We start from the raw sequence: 25393 nt of genomic DNA, 5'->3' as shown, positions 1-25393 counted from the left end.
AGACCTGCAGTACTGTAGCTCCTCAGAGCGACTGCCTTACTACCCCACCCACCTTTTCCACCAGTATGGTCATATTGTTCTAGTTACGCTCGGCTGCATCAACATTTATTCTCGCGGCGGCAGGTATACAGTACGTTATCAAAGTGCACTTTTCATCCAACTCTGTTATTTAAACTCTCTAGCACCGATTTTATCCTTCACTACTTTTTCTCTAGGGAGAGACTGTACTTTAGACTGTGTTCCTCCACGGCCGATGTCTGTGATGAAGATTTTCCGGGCTCAGATGCCGTGATATACCATTCTACCAGTAGACCATGGCATCTCAGCCCGGAAAACATTCATCACAGAGACTGTACTTTCTTTGCGATGCACAATTATCTGTACTCATCTTGAAAAACAGAAATGAAGAACTAAAACAAAAGCATTTGAAACAGTAGCTGATCGTTGATCGAACCGCACACGCAAGCACAAACCCTCGCAAAGTCAATTAATAAGTAACTTATAGAAGAGGAGACTTGGACTCGATGCCTTGATACCAGTCCATCGCACAAAACCACTCCGTAAGCAGCCCGGATCGGCCAGTGCGGTGACGTCATGGGCTCGTTCCGTGCGAGACTGTGAAGCCAGGGTTGCCATACGTACGACTATAGTCGTACGCTTACGACTATTTTGACTAATTGTACGAGATACGACTGAACTCTAAGTCGTACGCAATTTTGTACGACTATTTTACTGAAGGGACAAAATTATTTTGGAACTGACAATGTCGGACTATAATAAAAAAAAAGTTAATTTGCCCCTTTTCTAGACAACTTTTCTTCATTCAGTATGTCATTGACTAATATCCCTGATCACACATATATATGCTTTAAAAGGATATAAGATGCTTTGGAAATCAATATGGTGACTACACTTCCCATGCAAATCATAAATTCGTCATCCTGAGCTCCAGGTTTCATGTACGTTGCGGTTATATCAAAGTAACACGAGTTCAGAGATCTGCTAACTTCATTGTATGTTCAGCAATGGAAGTATTTTTTATGAATGAAATAGTACTGCGCTAGGATCAAGAAATCTAGACGCGCTGACATTTTAGCGGTGTCGGATTTGAGTCGATTGCAGGTGGATTAATTTGATGTAATCATCAGCTGCCGCACTGATTGATATTAAATATCTGCCGTTGCTCCAGCCAAAGATAAAGTTTCTGCTGGCTTTCAATGTAATAATAATATTTCCGACCAAGCGTCATCATGCATGCTTTACCAAAAATAACAGTGTTGATGAAGAAATGGTAATTTGAATGCTAAATGTCATTGTGGATATCAACTGTAAGTACTAAAATTCTTGATTGGCTGAAGAAATGGATGCTGGAATAAGAAAGACTGGAGAATGCTGGGTTTGCAATGAAAGATCTGCCTTTGGACAGAACAGTATGAATGAATATAAATTTCTAAGCCTATTAACCACTTTTTTTTGGGTGTTATGTGAAATATATTTGTGCGCTCTATCAATAAAATAGTAAAATGATGAATGTACGACAATTTTATGCTAAAGTACGACATTTTTCATAAGATGGTACGACGATTGCGTTTCATTTATCTGGCAACCCTGTGTGAAGCCCAGTGCGGTGCAGTGCGGAAGTAGTCCATGGGCTGGGCCGTTGTACAGGTCTCTGGTGTTGTGTCAGCTAATGGTGTTGTTACAGGGAAGGTCATTGATGTTCACACAATGACAAAATATTGCAATGGATGTGAAAAATTAAAGAATAACTGTGAGAAACTGAAAGTGCTTGAAGAAAGGGGTAAGTGTAAAAAATACAATGATGTTAGTGGTGGTATGGAGTCATCTGTTATCATCTGTTATATACGGGACACCACGAATAGGATAATCTGATTTGCTAAGTCACAGCAACAATACCGTTTACAATGTATGTATTTCTTAAAGATCTTGCGGAAATTACTACCACTTATTTTAGAAAATCTTAAGATCTGACTGCAAAAATGTGTGGCATTCCTAAACGAACTGTAAATAGGGGGAAGCGCTAAAATCTATAGAACCTCTTCTGAAATTTTCTTCTATGAAAACAATCAAATGACGTCATGTGACAGATTTCAATGACTTCCATAAAGTTGTGTTACACCGTACAGTACTTGAATTTTATGACAAGGGTGAATATTCGACTTTATCTAAATTAAGGAAAGCCATGGCAGAAAAAAAATTGGTTCCAAGGATCACAATAGTCTATTTTAAAACTAATGACGTCACAGTATTTGCTCCGAACCGAACCGCTCCGTCCCCAGCCCTATACAGAGGGCTAAACTATTTTGTGCAGGTATATTATATTAAATATTAGGAGTCATAATGGGTATATTTCTTCAAGAACGGTTATATTGTAATGGAGATTAATCTATTTCATGCAGGCATAACTTATGCAGTAAATAATATATAGGTGAATGTTTTCATTCATGGGTGTAACACACAGCGCATGAAGTTCGCAAGAATTTCTCTTCCCGTAAACATCTTATGACTGAATCAAAGCGGCAACTATGCGCTAACCTTGAAGTGAATATTCAGTTGATGTAGACTATAGATCCCAGATATGTTGTCCCTTTAATTTAATTTAATCTTCTGACTTGTAGTTGTCGGGTCTCTGGACCTGTTACGTACATCAGTCACCATCCTGTGAATCACGTATCGTTCTGAGATGACGATTTCTCGGAGCTGTGATTTTGGAATTATAGTCACAGTCGAAACCGGTGACAAACCTATTACAGCGACAAAATCACAGGTGTGCAAATCACACTCCATCACTAGTAAGTTATAAAGGGCATCCATGTCGTACTCCTCTCCCTGTTCCAGTTCCCTTTGATTTTTTTTTCTCCTATCTGTACACAGACTCATTGGTTTATATGAAGATTATTTAATAGCCTCAACACTTTCCAATATACACCAATTTTCTTCAGGATCCAAATAAATTTTTTGTACTCCACTTTGTCAAAAACTCTTTATCATGTCCACAAATGACAGAATATTCTACACAATGAAAAAACATCTGCATCGAATTGACATTTTGAAGGGAAACCTAATATGCATGCAATGAATAAGAAGAAAAAACCTCTCTTATAACAGAGATGACACAAGTTGTGGGAGTATTCCCTGGAAAAGAAAAAAAAGCTGCAAAACCTGGTTCAAGAACCAAAATATTTGTATAAATAGAAAGGATAAAGAGAATAGAATAAGCCCTAAGCCTGAAGTGTCAAGAATATATAAATCCTCCTACTAATCCATATTCTTAATCTAATCTAATCTAATCTAATCTACGTGCGCTTTATTTCTCTTCATGTACCATAAAGTTCGGTTGTATTAAATCTTTACTCTTAACAGTCTACATCGGAGTTCTCGTGCGGCTAAACTTACACTGTCGGCATTCCCTGAGAATAACATGAAATATCCATATCGACAATCATTTGTTTGTACATCCTCACAGAATGTTTGCGTGCGTCTAATGACAACTGCTTCATTTTTTATCCCATTTTCCAATTTGAATGAATAACGACCTAACAACATACACGTTACATCAGTCAGTGCTGTTCAGCTGTCATGGACGAAGGGAATCAACCTGGAGCAGATTTCCCACTGCTTGTAAGTAACAGCATTACATTAAGTTTTATTTATTAGTAAAATCCGTGCTAAAGGTGAAACAGAAGTAGAGAAGTCTATATTGGCTCTAACTAAACAATCTACAAAAATATTTGAAACCTAGCAGATTTTCTGCAAGCCTTTAGGAATGGTCGACATATTGGTACGATTAAAGAGAGGAAGATCCATCGCAAACCCAGTAAAATACTGCCGTATGTCGAAAGTCACTTATTACTTTCGTAAATTATTATTGCAATAGGAAATAGTATATCTTTACACACCATAATTTTCGAGTTACGACACTATTTTACTGGGAGTGCGACATGCACTACTGCGATACAGGGAAAGTTATAGTTGTATTTTATTTAAGTATGTTTTCAAGTGTAGAAGTTATTGAATATTCAACGTGAAGTAGAATTGGCCGACGAATTTTACTTGAAGCTCTCTACCAGGGACTTGATTTTCATATACCTTAATTCTATGAAATTTTTTGTCTTCCCGGATGAAGTCTTGCTAATAATTTTATTGTAAAATGGATCACCCTCTGCCAGATTTTAACCTATGAACCCTGGAGTCAACAGTCAACATGGAAACCTCTAAATCAGGGATTCTTAACTTTTTTTCGGCAAAGACTCAAAGTCAAGGCAGCAATCACTTGAGCGACCCATTGATCTATTTTGAAATTAAGCATTGCTAATGTAACAATCCGCATAAATAAGTGTGCAAATTAATTATATTACTAGAGTCTTTGCAATAACGTGTTTCTTGATACGATAAACTCTAATGTCATGTGACAGAATACGAGAACTAGTTTAATCATAGTCTTTAGCACGAAAGAGATTTTGCCTATTTACGTGTGCTTTAATAGATAAAAATAGAATGAACTGAAAGAGTTACTTCAGATCGCCGTATTTGGAGGCATTGACAATGATTTACTGGAGAATATGTTACATAATGTTAACAGACGAAGAAACATAAGAAGGAACGAGGCTTTGCGAAGTCTAGATTTGATTGAAAACAAATTAAGCAGAGAAGAATGTTGACACTATTTCCGCTTTCAAAATGGATCAGTTATAGATTGCGGAAATTGTTTTTTCCCCATCTTAGTGCTCTCCACACCCTGGTGTGGAAATAAATGTTTCTGACATTAAGGATGACAATAACGTTTTCATACACCTATAAATACGCGTATAAATTATTTGTATTTAATTATTATTAAAATTGTTAAATAAATCACAAACATGATTGATATCCTATGATGTATCCAGACATAACCAAGCCTTTGTTGAGTTATTTTGCTTTTGCGTATACATTAAATGTATGACTTAATTTGCCATTTATGATTTAAATCTATTTTAAATTTGTACTTATTTCCGTAAATACGCGGTATCAGCTTCCTCTCAAAGCTTCTGAAGGTGATCCTTGTGAATCCATTATGGCGTGAAAGAAAATTTTTTTCCGGTTGTGGCCAATATTTTATGAACTTCTTCATATGGATTTGTGCAAATTAACTCACACATTAAAATAAGGTCGTCCTTTATGTTGAAATAGTCTTTCCTGTGTCATTTCGTCTACCGTGAAGCTTCACCTTAAATAAATCGGATCAGTGTGTCCCTTGTTAGTTTATCACTACGGGATATTGATACGCCATGTCTAGAACATCAGTCAGCTGACAGCGCTTTACAGTAACGCTAGCAAACTGAGCAAAAATTCTCTATTATAAAAAGTTCTAGTACTGCATTTTCTAATAAGGAATTATAAAATATAATCGTAATTCCAATAAGGACATGGGTAATAAAACAATATATTGTAGGTCAAATAATATGTAATAATAATTTAAAATTAAAATCTTCTATAAAAAAAGCCGTTAACATTATTACTAACAATATTTTTCAATTTGCAGACACTAAATTTGTTTTAGTAGGCCTAGCGTTCGTAAAAAGGTATGTAAAAAGGTTCATAATTTTAAATTATGATTTAAATACTTCAGTTAACATTTTTAATTCTTTTTTTTTTCTTTTCTTTTTTTTTCGAAAAGCATTCGACGACCCATTTCTAGATCATGATTTATAGGTAAAAACTGATGCCCATGACCATAGAGAATGACTTGACAAAGGAATACAGAATTCACTGAGTGCACGCGAGTTAAATGTAGGGAATGTCCCGGAAGATATGAGGAAATCTCTCCCTTGGAGTTTAACCCTTTCCGCTCGAATGAGCTCATTTGTAATCACCAGGGAACGGATTTATATGGACTAAAAATATATGAAATATGTAAATATATATGTAGTTATTTTTACCAAAATATGGAATTAAATATGGATTTTTACCAAAATATGGAATTAAATATGGACTTAAAATTATAAAAAAATGACTATGTACGTTAAATATTGGTACATTTTAATCAAACTAAACAAAAAATATAATGGACGTACCTTATCTTCCAATGTAGTTTCAACAAAACACAATTTTTATTGTCTGTTACCATAACAATAGGTTACAAACATTTCTTTCAAGTGCTGAAAAGTGAATCTTCTTCTATTGTCTCTGAGGATAGATTTATACTGACTAAAAGAGCGTTCGACGTCACAAGAAGTAACTGGTACATAATTCAATTTCACAATGTCTGCTGGGGATAAGTCCAAGTTAATCTTCACTGTTGATTCACCACTCATCACAGCAACAACCTTTTGTAGTTCTTCATATCCAGGGTTTTTTGAAAGTACAGTGTCCACCTTAGCTCTTACTGCATCTGCAACTTTACCTCTACCACGATTCAGTTGTTCCACAGTACTATTTATAATTTCAAAACTTTCAGATAGTGAAAGGTGCCTATTTTGGAGACTTTTGAGCGTTTTTATGATGCATGAAAATGTATGCTGAATGTGAGCTAAGTCATTCTTCACACTTATGTCACAGGTAACTGTTTTCGCAGTATCAATTGAGACTGCATCTTCAGAGTCCAATGCAAGGAGAACATTGTTAATAGAGTCTATATGTTCGGCATAATATTCAACTGCTTCTAGCCATGTACCCCATCTAGTTAAAATTGGCTTTGGTGGCAATGGAATTTCAGGGTACATTTCTTTCAACACGTTAACTCTACTGGGAGCTTTGAGAAATACTTTTTTCACTGATGAAATCAACAAATCTACTTTAGGGAAATTGTCTCTGACCACTTCTGCCACACGATGAAATGCATGCGCCACACAAGTAAAATGAGTCAATTTAGGATATACAACAGATAATGCTTGTCCAGCTTTGACCATATAAGGGGCAGCATCGCTAATAAAGAATAACACATTATCGTACATAATACCCTTTGGCCACAGGATACCCATAGCTTCGTTGAACAGTTTAACTATAGTTTTGTTATTGCACTTTTCTAGAACATCACAATGTAAAAGAATTCGTTCAGAATATTGTTCACTTAACAAACCGATAACTACATTACCAACAAGTCTACCTTCTTTGTCGGGAGTCTCATCAATGGAAACCCAAATTGAACTATCTTTAATTTCATCTCTTATCTTCTGTATTGTCTCATCGTAGATGGATGGAGCATACGTCTTCCTAAGTGTTGACTCATCCGGGATTGTATGTTGAGTATATTTTTCAAGGAATTCCCTGAAGACCTTATTCTTTAGTTTGTAGAGAGGAATATCAGCAGAGATGAGAGAACGGCACAGGTCGATGTTAAACTCAGATCTTACATTCGATGTTGTTGGTTGTGTTAAAAACAATTGTCTCTGCTTGGAATTTAGTTGTTTGTTGGCCTGATGTTTACTAGTTGTAATGTGTTGTTGCACCAGGAACTTTTGTGTAGATGATACTGCACACTGACACAAATTACAAAATAATATTTTATTGTCAGTTGATAAACCATCTTCTTTAAATTCTGAAATGTAACTTGTTAGTTTTGATTTTAAATTGACTGAATGACGTACTTTTGGCATATTTACCGTCTTTATAGTATGATTTACAAAACTGAACCTATGTGTACTCTGACTGGCATTTAACTGTTGAGCTGCACAACTGAAGTCTGTTAAAAATTTTAAATTAAATTAATACAGTTTTGTAACTTACTTTCCCATTGTTGATAGGACTGCTAATTTTCAAATAACTCTGATGTTAAAGGGATTACTGAACATGTGTTTAAATCTCTATTGTTGAAATGTATTTTTAAAAGTTAATGGAATTTTGTTTTGTTTTATTGTTAAACCTAATATAATATGGACTGTTTTATATGAAATATGGAAAATATATGGAAATTAACGAAAATATGTACTAAACTCTAAAATATGGAAAAATATGGAAAATAAAAGTAGGATTTTTCAACCCTACACATTGTGAAACATAAAGATAATGCAAAATATAAATTATATTAGCTTTATAAGTAAATATGTATTTACATATAAATCCTTTCCCTGGTAATCACTAATATTTCTGTAATATCTGACTCATATGATTTGCCTGATGATTTCATTTGGTATCCTCAGAAGTAATTTCGCTCTTTACGGATAGAGTGCAGCACCCGCCAGTTCCTTGGACAGTTATTAGGAGGAGGATTGTTTTCTTTTTTTTTTTTTTCCTTCTTTTTTTTTTTTTCTTCATGATGTCTCTATGACCTTGTGCACCAATACATTCAGATCAGAAAAGGTTAAGTGTAAATTGAATTGGATTTTGTGGGAAAATTATTATCTATTTCACTGAGGAACAAAAAAGATTTTTTTTTGTCTCAAAGAAAAATGTGTGATTCTGATAGTGCTTTTTCCTCTGAATTCAAATATGATATCGGTTTTTCCCCATTACCCAACGTTTCGAGAGACAGGCGTTTATAATTTCAAACACTTTAATATTTCTACATTCTTAACTACACAATATTCAAAGATTCTGACTCACCTACGAAGTAAGAAATGACGATTTTCTGCTAGCCTATATTTCGCCTGTGGAGCATCCCTCTTGATGGTCCAACAATAATCGGCCAGCATATTAGGATTCCACTTGCCTTGATACCTCTTTTCCACAGCTGAAATCTCCTGATGTAAGTGTTCCCCGTGCTCATCGCTCACTGCGCCAAGATTTTCCGGGAAGAAATTGTAGGTGCGAGTGCAAGAAATGCACTTTTAAGGACATATTACAACCCAAATGTTTATAAGATGTTATAAGATCGTTGACGAATATCACGGTAATTTTCCGTCTTTCGATTTTCCAAAAAACTGTGAGTAACTTTTTTGAATACTTGCCAAGCTGCTTTCTCCAGTAGATTCAATAGTTCCTCAAACTTTTCATCATGCATTAGTGATCGTATTTATGGGCCCACAAATATTTCTTCTACCCATCAGTGGTCCGGTGGGGTTTTTCATACCCCGTAGATAATATTTTCACTATTTTCTAAGAGATGACACAAGTTACAAACTTGGCGTTCAGTATACCTTTCAAGTTAAGCGTCTACTTTCGATTGTTGTGTCCTGATTCAGTTTGTTTTGGAGGCTTGTTAGTAGTGCACATTTAAACTCAGTTGGGGTGTCTGAAACCCCACAGGACCACTGGTGTAACAACTTGATTTTTTGAAGGTAAGATTTTAATATTGTTTAGTTCTTAGAAGAATGATGAACTTCAGTTGTATGACTTCTTATAATGTTTTCGTTTACATAATTGTCTATAGATGCCTTATGAAGAGTATATTGGGAGAAGTACTAATCTTCTCGATGGGTTTCTAAACGAACCTGATCTAAATGTTTCTGGATCAGAAATTGAAGATGAAAATGCTCATGTTAGTTACAGTCAGCACATCAGTGATACGGAAACAGGCGATAAGATGGATGTGAACTAGGAAGATAATTCTAATTCATTTTATATGGGTCGAGATCAAGCTACGAAATGGCGAAAACAATGTTCTCCCCTGAATGTTTGCACTCGAGGCTATAATATTGTCACTCGTCTTCCTGGGGTGAAGGTAAATGCAAGAAACTGTTTTACTCCTTTTGAGTGCTTGCAGCCCTTTCTTATCCCAAATATCGTAGAACAAATAGTAAGTTACACCAATTCTCATATTGCACGAGATGAAAAATTATGGGAAATCATGTAAACACAAAGTAAAAAAGAGAGACAAAAATGAAATATTGGCATTATTAGGTCTGTTATACTTTGCAGGAGTCTGTAAATCAAGCCATCAAAATCTAGAAGATCTCTGGACCACTGACGGTACAGGCGTTGAAATATTTCGAATCCCCATGCCTCGATTCCGATTCCGCTTCCTGCTGTGTTTGCGGTTTGATGATGCTGGTACCAGACAAGAACGCAAAGCTCAGGACAAATTAGCGCCAGTACGAGGAATGTTTGAAATTTTTAATGAGAATTTATTATCACATTACTCTCCAGGGGCATATGTTCCCATAGACGAGAAAGTACCAGGAAGATACTCTTTTCGATTATCTATTCCAAGCAAACCAACCAAGTATGGCATCAAAGTCTTTGTACTTATTTGTTTTGAAGATCTCAGTATACGCAGGTGGTTTACCAGTTATCCATTAGCTTCGAAATTATTGAAGGCCACAAACTTACAGTTGTTGGGACAGTAAGAGAGAATAAGAAATAAAACCCTTCTGAATTTCGTCAGTCTAACGTCGTTCTATTCAGCAAGTTTGGCTTCTAACAAGATATGACACTGGTAACAGATACACCTAAGAAGGAAAGGTGGTACTTTAGTTATCTTGAATACGTCATGATTTGCTGTCGACGCTGATACTTGCGACAAGAAAAAACTGGAAATCATAATCATGTACAATCATACGAACGGTGAAATAGATACATAGAAATAGATGGAATGTGTTCTTGCTACAATTTCACCAGAAATAGCAGAAGATGGAACATGAAAGTGTTTTTGATCTCATTAATTTAGCAGTTATAAACTCATGGACACTGTATCAAGAAAATTCAAGAAATAGCATCATGCGTAGATCATTTCTGAAGTAAATTTCTCTCTGGATAATAAATGGTCAACTTCAGGAACGAGGTACCTGCTCCTCTTTATCCAGAGAATTACAAACAAAAGTAAAAAGAGCAGCAGGTTAAGAAGTTGAAACTTCTCCCGCTAAACAAACCGCCACTATACCAGTTCGTTGTTCTCACTGTCCCAAAAGTGTTTTGTTATTAGGTTATTTTACGACGTTTTATCAACACCTTAGGTTATTTAGCGTCTGAATGAGATGAAGGTGATAATGCCGCTGAAATGAGTCGGGGTCCAGCACTGAAAGTTACCCAGCATTTGTTCATATTGGGTTGACGAAAAACCCCGGAAAAAATCTCAACCAGGTAACTTGCCTCGACCAGGAATCGAACCTGGTCCATCTGGTTTTGCAGCCAGACGCGCTAACCGCTACTCCACGGGTGTAGACGCCCCAGAAGTAAAGACCGTAAAACAAAAGTGAGATGTCAAAATTGTCATGTCCAAATCTTTACCGAACATATGGTTCCCTAATATAAAAACTGTATCTACAGAAGAAAACAAAGCACGTAAAGAAGAAGAAGACTGAAGCAAAATAGTAGAACGTTTATTAACTTAAGTTAATTTTGAAAAAAGAAACGTGAATTTCTTTGGTATGTAAGACTGAATATTGCAAATATATTGACGACTGAAAACAAAACAAGAATTGATACTGTGTGAATTGAATTTGTGTTACGAATTATTGTTCTTATGTATGTATTACTTTCAAGAAGCTGTGACTTCAGTGAAGTGTGCGAAATACTTAATTTGTTAGTTAGAAAATAAATTGAAATCATAAGAATGTATAATAGTTTCCAAATTTTTGTTTGTAACTAGAAGGCCATATTTTCCGCTATTTATTGAAAAACTATTCAACAATATATAATATTTAAAATTGTGAAAAGAATTCACAATGTAATCAAGTTTATGATTCATTACTATTGTAATTCCCATGTTTGGTAAAAGTATGTTAAATATTTTTTATTAAAAGAGCAAGAGAAAAATTGGGGTTGTAAAAAAACTCGATGGCAAAAGTGTGTTGGAAATGCAGGCAATATTTTGATGCCGTCCTTGAAGAATGAGGGATGACGTGTAGTCAGCCAGTTGCGCACGAACTCCTCTACCGCTGCATTGTCACCAAACCGCCTTCCTCCCAGGTCTTCTTTCAGGTGTCCAAACAAATGGTAGTCACAGGGTGACAAATCTGGACTGTAAGGAGGATGTTCCAGAGGTGTCCAATGCATTTGCGTCAGTTTTTCTTGTGTCAACCGAGCAGTGTGTGGCCTTGCATTGTCATGCAGCACAATCACATTTCGGATCGGTTTCCGGCGGAAATCCACTAGCAAAACTCCTTCAGAGTCCCAAAAACAGTCGCAAGGATCTTTCCAGCAGAAAGGCGTGTTTTGGTCTTAACTGGTCCAGCCGCACCTCGCTTTCGCCACTCCATGCTGGAACGTTTCGACTCTGGGGTGTAATGATGAACCCAAGTTTCATCAGAGGTCACAATGCGATTCAGAAAATCATCTCCTTCCTCCTCGTAGCGACTCAGATGCCTCTGCGACACTTCCTGGCGCAAATTTGTTTGTTCCTGGCTGAGGAGCCGAGGAACCCACCTGGCAGACAATTTTCGGAATTTGAGTTCATCACTGATGATGGCTTGAACACTTCCGAAGCTTATTCCAACGTGTGAAGCAATGTCAAAAATTGTTACGCGCCGATCCTCCTCAAAAAGGTCCCGTACAGCACGAATGTTGTCTGCAGTGATGCTTGTTCCACGTTCGTTGCCGTCTTTGGTGGGGCTCATTTTCCACTGAATCCCGGCCCGCTAAAAATTTTTTTGTGCCAATCATACACCTGCGTCTTCAAAAGGGTTGCTTCCCCGAACTGCGCATGGAGCCTTCTCACAATTTCAGAAGGTTTAGTGCCTGCTTTCGCCAAAAAACTTAATAATAATGCGTTGCGCAACAGACGGGTGTACCTCTTGCTCGCTCATGGCGTTCTGAAGCAAGCGACCGCTCTGCGGAGTGCGACACATCAAGATCCCCACTCCACACACCCCCACCAACTTCCCCTCCAAACCGCAACCTTTGCAGTTCGCTACCGAGCCTCCAGATACAAATTCCGGTTTAAATTTGATCCACCCTCGTATTTTGACACCGGACCTCTGAAGGGTTAATTTTTGTTTCACTAATTTTAGGAAACTTCTGTTTTAAGTAGGCCTACATGAAACCAGGAGTATTGTCCATAGCTTTGACGAAATTCTTCATTAATCCTAGTTTCATATGTATCGGAGGTAGATACACATTTTTAGGATTACACAATACAACATGTTTCACATTTTTCTGTCCAGGAATGAGTGATTCGCGTTTAGACCATTATTTTCTAATGTAATACTTTTTCTGTCCCTACTATCCCAGTGACACAAAAAACAGCAATTCTTTGTGTAACCAAGCTGCAGACCAATAATAAGTGCAATTACCTTCAAATCATCACAAATATTCCATTCATGCACTGCATATTGAAGCTTTTCCAATATAAATTTAAAGTTTTCATATGTTTCTTTGATACGGTACTAGCAGAGTGAGCCACAGGTACTGATGGGAATTTATTACCATTATGCAGAAGCACAGCTTTTAAACTAACTTTAGAGGAATCAATGAACAAGCGCTATTGTGTTGGGGTATGTTCAATACCAAATGTCTCCATAAGAGAAGAAATGTCATTACAAAACACTAAGTCATTTTCTTTAGGAAAATAGTCTTTTAATTGAGAATGACGATTATGAGACATACATAGCTTTGTATTCTTTTGAAGAAGATTCCATCCTTTTAGCCGGGAAGCAAACATTTCAGATTTCGTTTTGGATAACTTTAAATCTCGTATGAGATCGTTAAGATCATCTTCAGTCAATAAATGAGGCTCAGATGAACACCTTTGTTCAAAACATGTATATCACCAAACTCTGTTTCTTTTTCTTCCTTACTTCCATCAGAATCTGAGCTCTCTTCATCTAATGTCACATGTTTGGAGGCTTTGGTATGAGCAATTCTTCGCAGTGTGGAACTGGTCTCATTGCAGATTGCAAATTAGGGTACACCACTGTATGTTTTGATTTCGGTATAATCCTTTTAATGTTTGTTAAGCAGAAATAACAGTCAGAGGGGTGATCTTTGGGTTCCCTCGATATCACAGGGATAGTAAATGGCATGTGACGTGTGCCATTCTTCCATGCAGTGAGAAGCCTATAACACGATAAACAACAGATATGTGGGGCCCAGGCCCTTGTTTGGTCCCCCACTTTACACCCAAAATAAAGTTCATAACACTTTTTCATTAATGGAGCAAGGTTTTCACCTTTGATACTTGAGCGTCACTTCACCACATATATAGCGAAAGTTGTTAGGATGATTTAAAGAAACTCTAGGCATTTTGTAACTAACGACTAATTAAAAGAACTAAATTTGTAAATATGTAATACACAATAATTCAGACACACAAAGCACTCAAAATTATGTGTTTACTGGTTCACTGCTGTCTCACAACTGGCATCGTTCTGATGAATGCGTGCTACACTAGTTCACGTTTGTGCATGTCTGTACATGTCTGTGGATGCGTATTCATCAGGCGGTGGTCTTTACATGTCTCTAGATGTCTGAATCTGTACAACAGTAGCAACGGTGCCATTGGTTCCATCATATTTATAATGCTCTAGGAGCTTTTATTTGACAATGGACAAATTGACGAAGAAACATTTATTTTACAAAATTGAAGTTGAAATAAAAAAAACCTGTGGGTGATGGAGAAATTCCGAATACATATTTGAAAACACGATAACAACTGCATTAAGTAGAACTATTGGTACTCGTGGGACAATAATCATGTTGATCAGCGATTTTTTTTTAGTTTTCCAATTCATTATTTGCACTTCTTTCTTTAAAATGGTATATCACGTATAATCATACTAAACTTTTAATTTTTCGATTTTGTGAGAAGATGTATAGCTACAAGTTTTAATTCTGACGCTCATTTTCCAAAAATTTGCGGATTTTAGCCAGAAATTATGAATTTTTTACTTTTACATTTTTTTTTAATATTTCCTCTTTAAATGATTTATCGTATGATAATACAAAAATCATATCCATATTAATTTACGAAGTTCCACAGAAGCTATAAATGACGTCCATTCTCCAGAAAAATTAATGAATATGAGCAAGCTACTCATTCCATCACTGGTGCACAGAAAGCTTCTTTAGGTGAAATGCTTAGAGATGCTCCATGTCCCGCCCAATGAGCAGCTCCATAACTCTATACTTCTACATGGGTTGCAGAAAAGAATGAATACAGATTATCTCTGGCTAATATGAAAGTATATTCAATGGTAGGAGAGATATTAGTTATCCTAAGGAGTTTGGATTATATGACGCAAGAAGAGAACTTCGGTCTAATTCTTCTGCTTATTATTATTATTATTATTATTATTATTATTATTATTATTATTATTATTATTATTACACGGCCGACTTGATGCTCTCTTCGATTGTCCTTTACCGGCCTTGACAATTCATTTTGATCCCCGTGTTAAAGTTGTAATGAGAATATATGAAATTCCCGCCAGATGGCATTGACTGCCAAGGTTCACTGAGGAATGTATGTATGGTTTCTTGTACGATTATACTTAGTAATATTGTGCTTCTTTCTACTGGTATGTGAGTTTATTATGATGTGATTCAAAATGACGTATTGTTGTGTAGCATTGTGTACTTCGAATAGAAAGAAGAGTGGCGGAACAATATCATTCCAGGAATTTCCGAGTGACAGGGAAAGATGATTATGTCTCGTGACCAGAATATTGTACGAAATGGAAATATAAATATTGGAGATTTATTTTTAGAAGAGGTGGAAAAATTCAAATTTCTTGGAGCAACAGTAATAAATATAAATGTCACTCGGGAAGAAATTAAATGCAGAATAAGTATGGGAAATTACTCTTATTATTCGGTTGAGAAGCTTTTATCATCTAGTCTGGTGTCAAAAAATCTGAAAGTTAGAATTTATAAAAGAGTTATATTACTGGTTGTTCTGTATGGTTGTGAAACTTGGACTCTCACATTAAGAGTGGAACAGAGATTAAGGATGTTTGAGAATAAGGTTCTTAGGGAAATATTTGGTGCTAAGAGGGATGAAGTTACAGGAGAATGGAGAAAGTTACACAACGCAGAGCTGCACGCATTGTTTTCTTCACCTGACATAATTAGGAACATTAAATCCAGACGTTTGAGATGGGCAGGGCATGTAGCAGGTATGGACGAATTCATAAATGCATATAGAGTATTAGTTGGGAGATCAGAGGGAAAAAGACCTCTGGGGAGGCCGAGACGTAGATGGGGGATAATATTAAAATGAATTTGAGGGAGGTAGATATGATGATAGAGACTGGATTAATCTTGCTCAGGATAGGTACCGATGGCAGGCTTCTGTGAGGGCAGCAATGAACCTCCGGGTTTCTTAAAAGCCATAAGTAAGTAAGTAAGTAAGTAAGTAAGTAAGTAACTAAGTAGGTAAGTGAGTGAGTGAGTGAGTGAGTGAGTGAGTGAGTGAGTGAGTATGGGAAAGATGCGAAAATGGCTTAAAGTGATTTCACGCCAAGGCTTTGTTCCAAAATCAACTCCCCATCTTCAGTCGTTTGTAGTACATTTCAGGGAAGAAGATTATTCTAATAATGGGAAGTTTAGACGATTGAAACCAAATGCTGTGCCAACAATATTCCCTCATTATCCTAGGTATAAAGTGTCAGATATCAAAAGACCATGACGAACAGTTCCTCCACCCAAGAAACACAAATATTTTAGTAATATTTATTTTTCACTATTTGAACAAGATGTTCCGAGTGGCTTAGCATCAGTTAATGACATTCCCATCTTGCCAGTTGAAAATGACCACAAAGCGACGCAAACAGACGCTGTCAACATTGACGAGCTAAAAAGAAATATTAACAGATTGCATGTGAAAATTACACGACTTAATCAGGTGTTACAAGAGAAGCAAGATGAGTTAACAAGAACAACCGAAAAACTCCATCTAACTGAAAGAGATCCGTTACATAAAGAAATGGATAATGTAAAGAAAGAGACCGATGAAGACAGTATTCATGCAAAATTAATTCTAGATCAGTTGCTTAATCATCGAAAGAGAATACCAAAAAAGAATATATTAGAAAATTTGTGTTCAGAAATTGAGCTGTTACTGTGTAGATGCCCTCTATTGCGATGCCAATTTGTGATGAAGACGACCAAAAACGACTTGCTAATATCATTACTGTGAAATTTGTTAGGCCACTTCTAGATAACATTGCAGCAGCTTTAACTGAAAAGCTTGTTCCTTCAAAGAATGCGGCTTATAGTCCACTGAGTCGCAAAATCTTGAAACTATGATTCTTGAATCTGCAATATCAAGTGAAATGTATCAGTGCAGTGAGTGAAATTATACAACTTAGTACAAGTTATGGTAAATAATTACCCAAGTGATTACTTTGAAACATCGCAGTTTAGCCTAGCTACTCAGCGAATGAACTACAACATTACGTCTCTATTATCATGCTACTTAAACTGAACAGGTTACTATGTGTTATCTTCCCCGCTTTTAAACTCACGGTTTTACCATAATTAACAGAATTAACATAATAATATTATTGTTATTATTACTCTTTAATCATTTATTTTAATTCATATTGAGTATTTCTTCTGTGGACACCAAACCTTGGCAGACAGCGCCTCGTGTTGGAAGTGAGAAATAAACCAATTTCAGAATAAGATTACTATTGTCAAGGCCGTATACAAAGAAGCGAAGGGAGCATCAAGTCGGCCGTGATTATTATTATTATTATTATTATTACATAGATAGGAGGATAATATTAAAATGGATTTGAGGGAGGTGGGATAATATGATGCTAGAGACTGGATTAATCTTGCTCAGGATAGGGACCGATGTCGGGCTTATGTGAGGGCGGCAATGAACCCCCGGGTTTCTTAAAAGCCATTTGTAAGCAAGTAAGGTAATGTAATACATTATGCACGATTTTCACTAACGTTAGAGACTGTTTATAATGCTGGAGTACAACAAATGACATTATTATTATTATTATTATTATTATTATTATTATTATTATTATTATTATTATTATTATTATTATTTTCATTCAGTACATCTAACTTTAATCCAAAATTTAAGTCAAGCTCAATTCAATTTTGTAGTAAAAACATGCAGAAATCTGTCTCTCTATAGATCAAATAAAAACATTCAATGTCTCCCCCCCCCCCCCAAGATTCGTTCATGAAGTTCCAATCCCAAGAAGTTAAGGCTTGAATGCTTTGCACAAATTCATAAAGAAGTACACATTATTGATTAAAATTGAGGGACACAGCATTCAGGTTCTGGCTAATAAGATGACAGAACAAGCACTGCAACTCTGAATGGCAAATACATGTGTGCTGCGTCCATATTTCGCAACGTTTTATCGCTATAACAACGTTGCATTGACAGTTGGTGACGAAATGAGACAAACGGTGCGAGATACGTAGGCGAAAAACAGGATTCTAGAAAAAAATAAAGGGCAAATAAAAGAGCAAAACGAAACCGCCAGTTGTACCACAGAAGTTCAACACCCCAGGTTCGCATTGTTCCAGAATCGAGCGAAGTATAGTGTGCTGTGTATGAAGTTCAACATCCTCCACTGAGTGCACGTCGCGTGATGTGTTGTCCCCGGAAGTACAGTATTTACTACGCTGGCCTTAGGACCCAAGGTTCCAAGGACCGCTAGTTCAAGCCTGACCGGAGGCGATGAATATTAATGGGTGATAAAATCCTCAACATAGCTTTCTTTGGAAGGGAAGTAAAGCTACGTATCCCATGTCGTAGATTTATGACTAGTAAAAGAACTCTGTCCCTGATAGAGGGCTCCAGGCAAAATATGTTGGAATTTCTGTCCACGTTCAATAATAACGCTGAATAAATTCTGTACTTGAGAACTTTGTTAAATGTAATACAGTCCTTGCTGCTACTACCATCACTACTACTGCTATATATAACGGTGTTTTTACTCAGAATTGTATTAGATGTTTATACGTAGAGGAAGTGTTACAAATATGAAATAGAGATACGAATATGAAATAATGTGATAGGCCCTATACGACCTGAGATGTGTTGTATTCTAGCGGAAGCCTTCCAAATTACTACGCACTGATACTTTCTTTCGCGGGAATGTGTTAAGGCTGGTTCACAATAAACCGGGAACGGAAACGGCAACGAGAACGAGAACGGAAATGTTAAAATAAATGTATTTAAATGTGAACGTTCACAATAGTTAATTGTGAATCCTCACATTTAAATATATTTATTTTAACAATATTTCCGTTCTCGTTCTCGTTGCCGTTTCCGTTCCCGGTTTATTGTGAACCAGCCATTAGTTTGCAGTTAGAAGCTGAACTGTTGAAAAGGAAAGTGAAAATTTTGGAGGTAAGTTCTTTTCTTGAATATACATTGTTATACCCAGGGTGCGAATTAACGGGGGGATGGGAGAATTTCCCCTCCTGTTGGAAAGTTATCGCCCCTCTAATAAATTCATATTAACATCCCTGCCAGGGATAACTTCTATCCCCCTCACAAAATATGATTGTTTTGATACGAGTATAGCTACTTATCACTGGCAAGCTGACAACAATCAGTAACGTAGGAATTAACCTACACATCTTATCTTAAGCCTTCTCTGGATATAATTATTATTATTATTATTATGATCAAGATGCAAGACAAGGAACTCAGTGCGACCAAGTCTTGAGACGTATTTAATGGGGATAATAATAATTTTATGTATGGTATTCTCTATCCCCCCCTCATGAGAAATATTAATTCGCACCCTAGTTATACCTCAATGTTAGAAATATTAATGATATATTCTTAAAGACTAGTTCTTAAAGACTACGTTTCTAGCAATGTATGTTTAACTGATTTCGTTTATAAATTATATGTTTTGAGGTTATGACATACAACATCATGTGTCACAAATATGAAATACTAGTATTATTAGCAGGGAACGGATTTATATGGACTAAAAATATATGAAATATGTAAATATATATGTAGTTATTTTTACCAAAATATGGAATTAAATATGGATTTTTACCAAAATATGGAATTAAATATGGACTTAAAATTATAAAAAAATGACTATGTACGTTAAATATTGGTACATTTTAATCAAACTAAACAAAAAATATAATGGACGTACCTTATCTTCCAATGTAGTTTCAACAAAACACAATTTTTATTGTCTGTTACCATAACAATAGGTTACAAACATTTCTTTCAAGTGCTGAAAAGTGAATCTTCTTCTATTGTCTCTGAGGATAGATTTATACTGACTAAAAGAGCGTTCGACGTCACAAGAAGTAACTGGTACATAATTCAATTTCACAATGTCTGCTGGGGATAAGTCCAAGTTAATCTTCACTGTTGATTCACCACTCATCACAGCAACAACCTTTTGTAGTTCTTCATATCCAGGGTTTTTTGAAAGTACAGTGTCCACCTTAGCTCTTACTGCATCTGCAACTTTACCTCTACCACGATTCAGTTGTTCCACAGTACTATTTATAATTTCAAAACTTTCAGATAGTGAAAGGTGCCTATTTTGGAGACTTTTGAGCGTTTTTATGATGCATGAAAATGTATGCTGAATGTGAGCTAAGTCATTCTTCACACTTATGTCACAGGTAACTGTTTTCGCAGTATCAATTGAGACTGCATCTTCAGAGTCCAATGCAAGGAGAACATTGTTAATAGAGTCTATATGTTCGGCATAATATTCAACTGCTTCTAGCCATGTACCCCATCTAGTTAAAATTGGCTTTGGTGGCAATGGAATTTCAGGGTACATTTCTTTCAACACGTTAACTCTACTGGGAGCTTTGAGAAATACTTTTTTCACTGATGAAATCAACAAATCTACTTTAGGGAAATTGTCTCTGACCACTTCTGCCACACGATGAAATGCATGCGCCACACAAGTAAAATGAGTCAATTTAGGATATACAACAGATAATGCTTGTCCAGCTTTGACCATATAAGGGGCAGCATCGCTAATAAAGAATAACACATTATCGTACATAATACCCTTTGGCCACAGGATACCCATAGCTTCGTTGAACAGTTTAACTATAGTTTTGTTATTGCACTTTTCTAGAACATCACAATGTAAAAGAATTCGTTCAGAATATTGTTCACTTAACAAACCGATAACTACATTACCAACAAGTCTACCTTCTTTGTCGGGAGTCTCATCAATGGAAACCCAAATTGAACTATCTTTAATTTCATCTCTTATCTTCTGTATTGTCTCATCGTAGATGGATGGAGCATACGTCTTCCTAAGTGTTGACTCATCCGGGATTGTATGTTGAGTATATTTTTCAAGGAATTCCCTGAAGACCTTATTCTTTAGTTTGTAGAGAGGAATATCAGCAGAGATGAGAGAACGGCACAGGTCGATGTTAAACTCAGATCTTACATTCGATGTTGTTGGTTGTGTTAAAAACAATTGTCTCTGCTTGGAATTTAGTTGTTTGTTGGCCTGATGTTTACTAGTTGTAATGTGTTGTTGCACCAGGAACTTTTGTGTAGATGATACTGCACACTGACACAAATTACAAAATAATATTTTATTGTCAGTTGATAAACCATCTTCTTTAAATTCTGAAATGTAACTTGTTAGTTTTGATTTTAAATTGACTGAATGATGTACTTTTGGCATATTTACCGTCTTTATAGTATGATTTACAAAACTGAACCTATGTGTACTCTGACTGGCATTTAACTGTTGAGCTGCACAACTGAAGTCTGTTAAAAATTTTAAATTAAATTAATACAGTTTTGTAACTTACTTTCCCATTGTTGATAGGACTGCTAATTTTCAAATAACTCTGATGTTAAAGGGATTACTGAACATGTGTTTAAATCTCTATTGTTGAAATGTATTTTTAAAAGTTAATGGAATTTTGTTTTGTTTTATTGTTAAACCTAATATAATATGGACTGTTTTATATGAAATATGGAAAATATATGGAAATTAACGAAAATATGTACTAAACTCTAAAATATGGAAAAATATGGAAAATAAAAGTAGGATTTTTCAACCCTACACATTGTGAAACATAAAGATAATGCAAAATATAAATTATATTAGCTTTATAAGTAAATATGTATTTACATATAAACCCTTTCCCTGATTATTAGTATTCCATCTTCAAATCCTGGTTTTGTGTTTCATTACTAGCGTTGGCACCTGTAGGAGGGAAAACCTCACCTTCCCATAAACTTAGAAAACAGTGCAATGAAAAGGCAATGCAAGGAGCCATAAAACAAGTTCGAGAAAAGACGTGAGAGACGGTTCATCAGGATTCAGTATTACGGTTGGGAAAATACCTTCTAATGAAGATGCTGAATGCTTGTTCTATGTTTTTCTTAGTAGAGGCCATTTTGACTTTGCAGTTTTGTTAATCTTGTAATTTTTTAATAGTATTCTATATTTGTACCTCCATTTTTATGAAGGAAATATGTCAGATTTGAGGAAATTATTTTTTCAAACATTTTATAACACATGGGTTCAAAACTGTGCTACAATTGAAACACACGTCACAAGCCAAAACACGTAACTCATCCCTTCCCTTCAGTCCTCGCGTCATTGTACGATAGGGGGAGAAGCGATAGGGGGAGAAGAGAAGAAAGAACAGAGTGCTTGCCAAATGTCACAGAAACGTCATTGAAGGTTCCGGCCTTGTGAATGAGGGAACGAACTCTTTCCCCAGCATCCACTCTCTTTTCCCCAGTTCTGCAACCATGTTCTGACATCTTACGAACTTCTAAGTCCGGTGTACAATTCACAGGGACATTCAGCAATAAACAGGACGATACCTCACGTTCAGTATTTAAAACATGTAGGTTCCGAAACCAAAAAACAAAATGATATTCTATATTTGTAACACTTCCGCTATAATATAATCAAATCTGCGACGGCACTTTATTGTTTGTTATTTAATTTTGATCGAATATTAACTGCAGTAATAATAATAAATAATAATAATGCTATCCTAATAATAATAATAATAATAATAATAATAATAATAATAATAATAATAATAGTAACTGTATCAACTACTGGGTCATTTAGCTTCGATGAAATTCGTGATAGCAAAATTCTATTTGTTGGTGAGATCAGGCTGAGAATTCGTCGTAAATTACTTGACATTCGCCTTGCGGTTATGGAAGATCGCGGAAAAATCTCAACCAGGTAATCAGCTCAAGCAGGAACCCAACCCATGCCCGAGCGCAACTCCACATCAGCAGTAAACGCGCTACCATCAGAACTACGCCGGTGGCTAATAACAATAATAATAATAATAATAATAATAATAATAATAATAATAATAATAATCAACATCATCATAATAATGTATACTAATAATAAATCTGTAACCGAAATTTTTCTGGCAACTTTCACTGTTCTAAAAAAATTGGTGTTAACATGTAGGTATAATTAACTATCCTGAGACCAAAAATCGCATTTTTTGAAATTTTTGTTTGACATGTGGAACGGTAACATTAGTAAATCTTCTTGAAATAATCTTTTTACCTTTCAACAATCACTCTTTTCCGATAAGTCTCTACCATGGAAATCCTTTACTCTAATGTGAGCAGGTAGATTACACAGAGGGTGGGAGGAAATAGGCATGGAATTTATAATCGGGGAAGATTGCAGGAACAAGCGAAACGTCTGGCGGAAAGTCAAGAAACGCCTGAAGGATATAAACAGACACATAACAGAAGGAGAACATAGAGATAAGGTTGCTCTGGAGATCCATTCGATGATCAAAACGAACTGGGGAACAGAGTCATACCTCTATGGAGGAATCAGAGAAAGCAGACTGGGCTTAACCTGGTTTCGTGTAGGAGATTGGAGGGCACTTAAAATCTACAACGAAGAGGGGGCGAGAATATGTCCCCTTTGCGGTAGAGGCGAAACATCATACCATATTTTATCGGAGTGTGAAGCCACAGAAGCTCTGAGGAAACGATTCCTGCCAGAGTCCTTCATTACATCTAGCAGGGGGCACTTGGCATATAGATATATGAAAAAACGCTAAATTCTGTGAGAGTGTGAGAACATTCATGGCAAAAGTTCGACAGCTGAGGGTGGAACTGGCCGAGGGGGAGGTGGCCGAGGAAATAAGGGGAATAGTTATTTATTAGTGTTGTAATGAGTAGTATTAAAACTGAGGGGATAATGTTCTTTTTATATTTATTGTGTTTTTTCTATTTGTTTTTATTGCGTGTGTATATATGTTTTTATGTCTTACCTCTATATTGATTATTTCGATTATTTATTGCAGTTTCAATAAGGAATTGAATTGAATTATTTATATTTATGTTTCACTGTGTTTTTTTTCTTCTTTCATATCTTACACTTATTTTATTTTTATTATTTTTGTGAAATTTGGTATGAAGTTAGATTAGTTCTAATTGTGATAATTAATGATAACGGTAGTAATAATAACAATTATTGTTGTTTTACTATTTTATTAGTAGTAATATTATTTTTGTCTTCTTTGAAGATTCAAACTGTGCATAGTTACAGCACGAATAGCCGTACGGGCTCGTGTAAAAGATCTTGTGTACATTAGTTTGTATACTTGTGTATCAATAAATGCACTTCATTCATTCATTCATTCATTCGTTCATTCATTCACTTCTAAATCTAAACACTTAACTTCACTTCTCCAGAATAAATAAATAAATAAATAAATAAATAAATAAATAAATAAATAAATAAATAAATAAATAATAAATAAATATTTTTATTATTATGATGATGATTATGATTATTATTATTATTATCATTATTATTATTATTATTATTATTATTATTATTATTATTACTATTGTTATTATTAACACAATCAGAAGAATAACACGCAACCTAACGTCACCACAACCACTCCTCAATCTAAACGCTTCATTTACACAATCAGAAGAATAACACGCAATCTAACGTAAACATAACCACTCCCAAATTTAAACATTTCACTAACACAATCAGAAAATAACACGCAATCTAATGTCAACACAGCCACTCTAAAAGAGTCTGTCGAGCGTCCGGGAGATGGTTTGTCGCGGGTTGCTAGGTCTTCGTGCCGGTCGACCTATATTATGTAAACGAAGGCTCTGTAGAAGATATCAAGCGATTGTGCCTTACAGACAGCACTCAGGCCCCGCTGCCTGATATAGGAGCTGTAGTGTATGTGATGTTTTGAATTCGATTTGTGTTTCGTTCATTTAATGGATAAGTATAAGTTAGACATTAATAATTTCGGGTAGTGTTCTATGAGAAAAGATGTTATACATTAACGTTAGGCCTGTGCTATACTTTTGTCACAACAAAAGGCTCAGTTATACCGAAACACTTCTCCCTGAAGACAAAACAAAATTCGGAGATTTAATAAGAGTGAGGAAGAATGGGAGATTTGTTTACGAACTAACAACCCAATCATTTCAGCAGCTCCATCAAGAGAAACTAGCATCGAACATTTTGATCGACTTGCCGATAACAGAGCTCGTATTTACCAGGCTCGAAAAAGAGGAAACAGTGTAAGGTGGGTGCTCCTGTTATGGCCATGTTCCTGATATGGCCACCCCCCTATTGTGAGTTAGTTAACCAAA

General features: G+C 35.8%; 1 protein-coding gene across 1 annotated transcript in view; it reads left to right on the top strand.

The window, feature by feature from the left end:
* Positions 1–3466: 3466 nt before the first annotated feature.
* The window catches only part of LOC138710511 (solute carrier family 23 member 1-like), a 340117-nt gene continuing 318190 nt past the window's right edge, over positions 3467–25393 (top strand). Inside the window, exon 1 of the mRNA XM_069841457.1 lies at positions 3467–3642. Within this exon, the coding sequence (XP_069697558.1) occupies positions 3601–3642 (42 nt within the window). The 5' untranslated portion in view covers positions 3467–3600. The remainder of the gene's footprint in view (positions 3643–25393) is intronic.

The sequence above is a fragment of the Periplaneta americana genome, chromosome 12, assembly GCF_040183065.1.
Source record: "Periplaneta americana isolate PAMFEO1 chromosome 12, P.americana_PAMFEO1_priV1, whole genome shotgun sequence".
In the NCBI taxonomy this organism is placed as follows: Eukaryota; Metazoa; Arthropoda; class Insecta; order Blattodea; family Blattidae; genus Periplaneta; species Periplaneta americana.
Note: the sequence above shows the minus strand (reverse complement) of the source record. Positions and strands in the feature narration are given on the sequence as shown.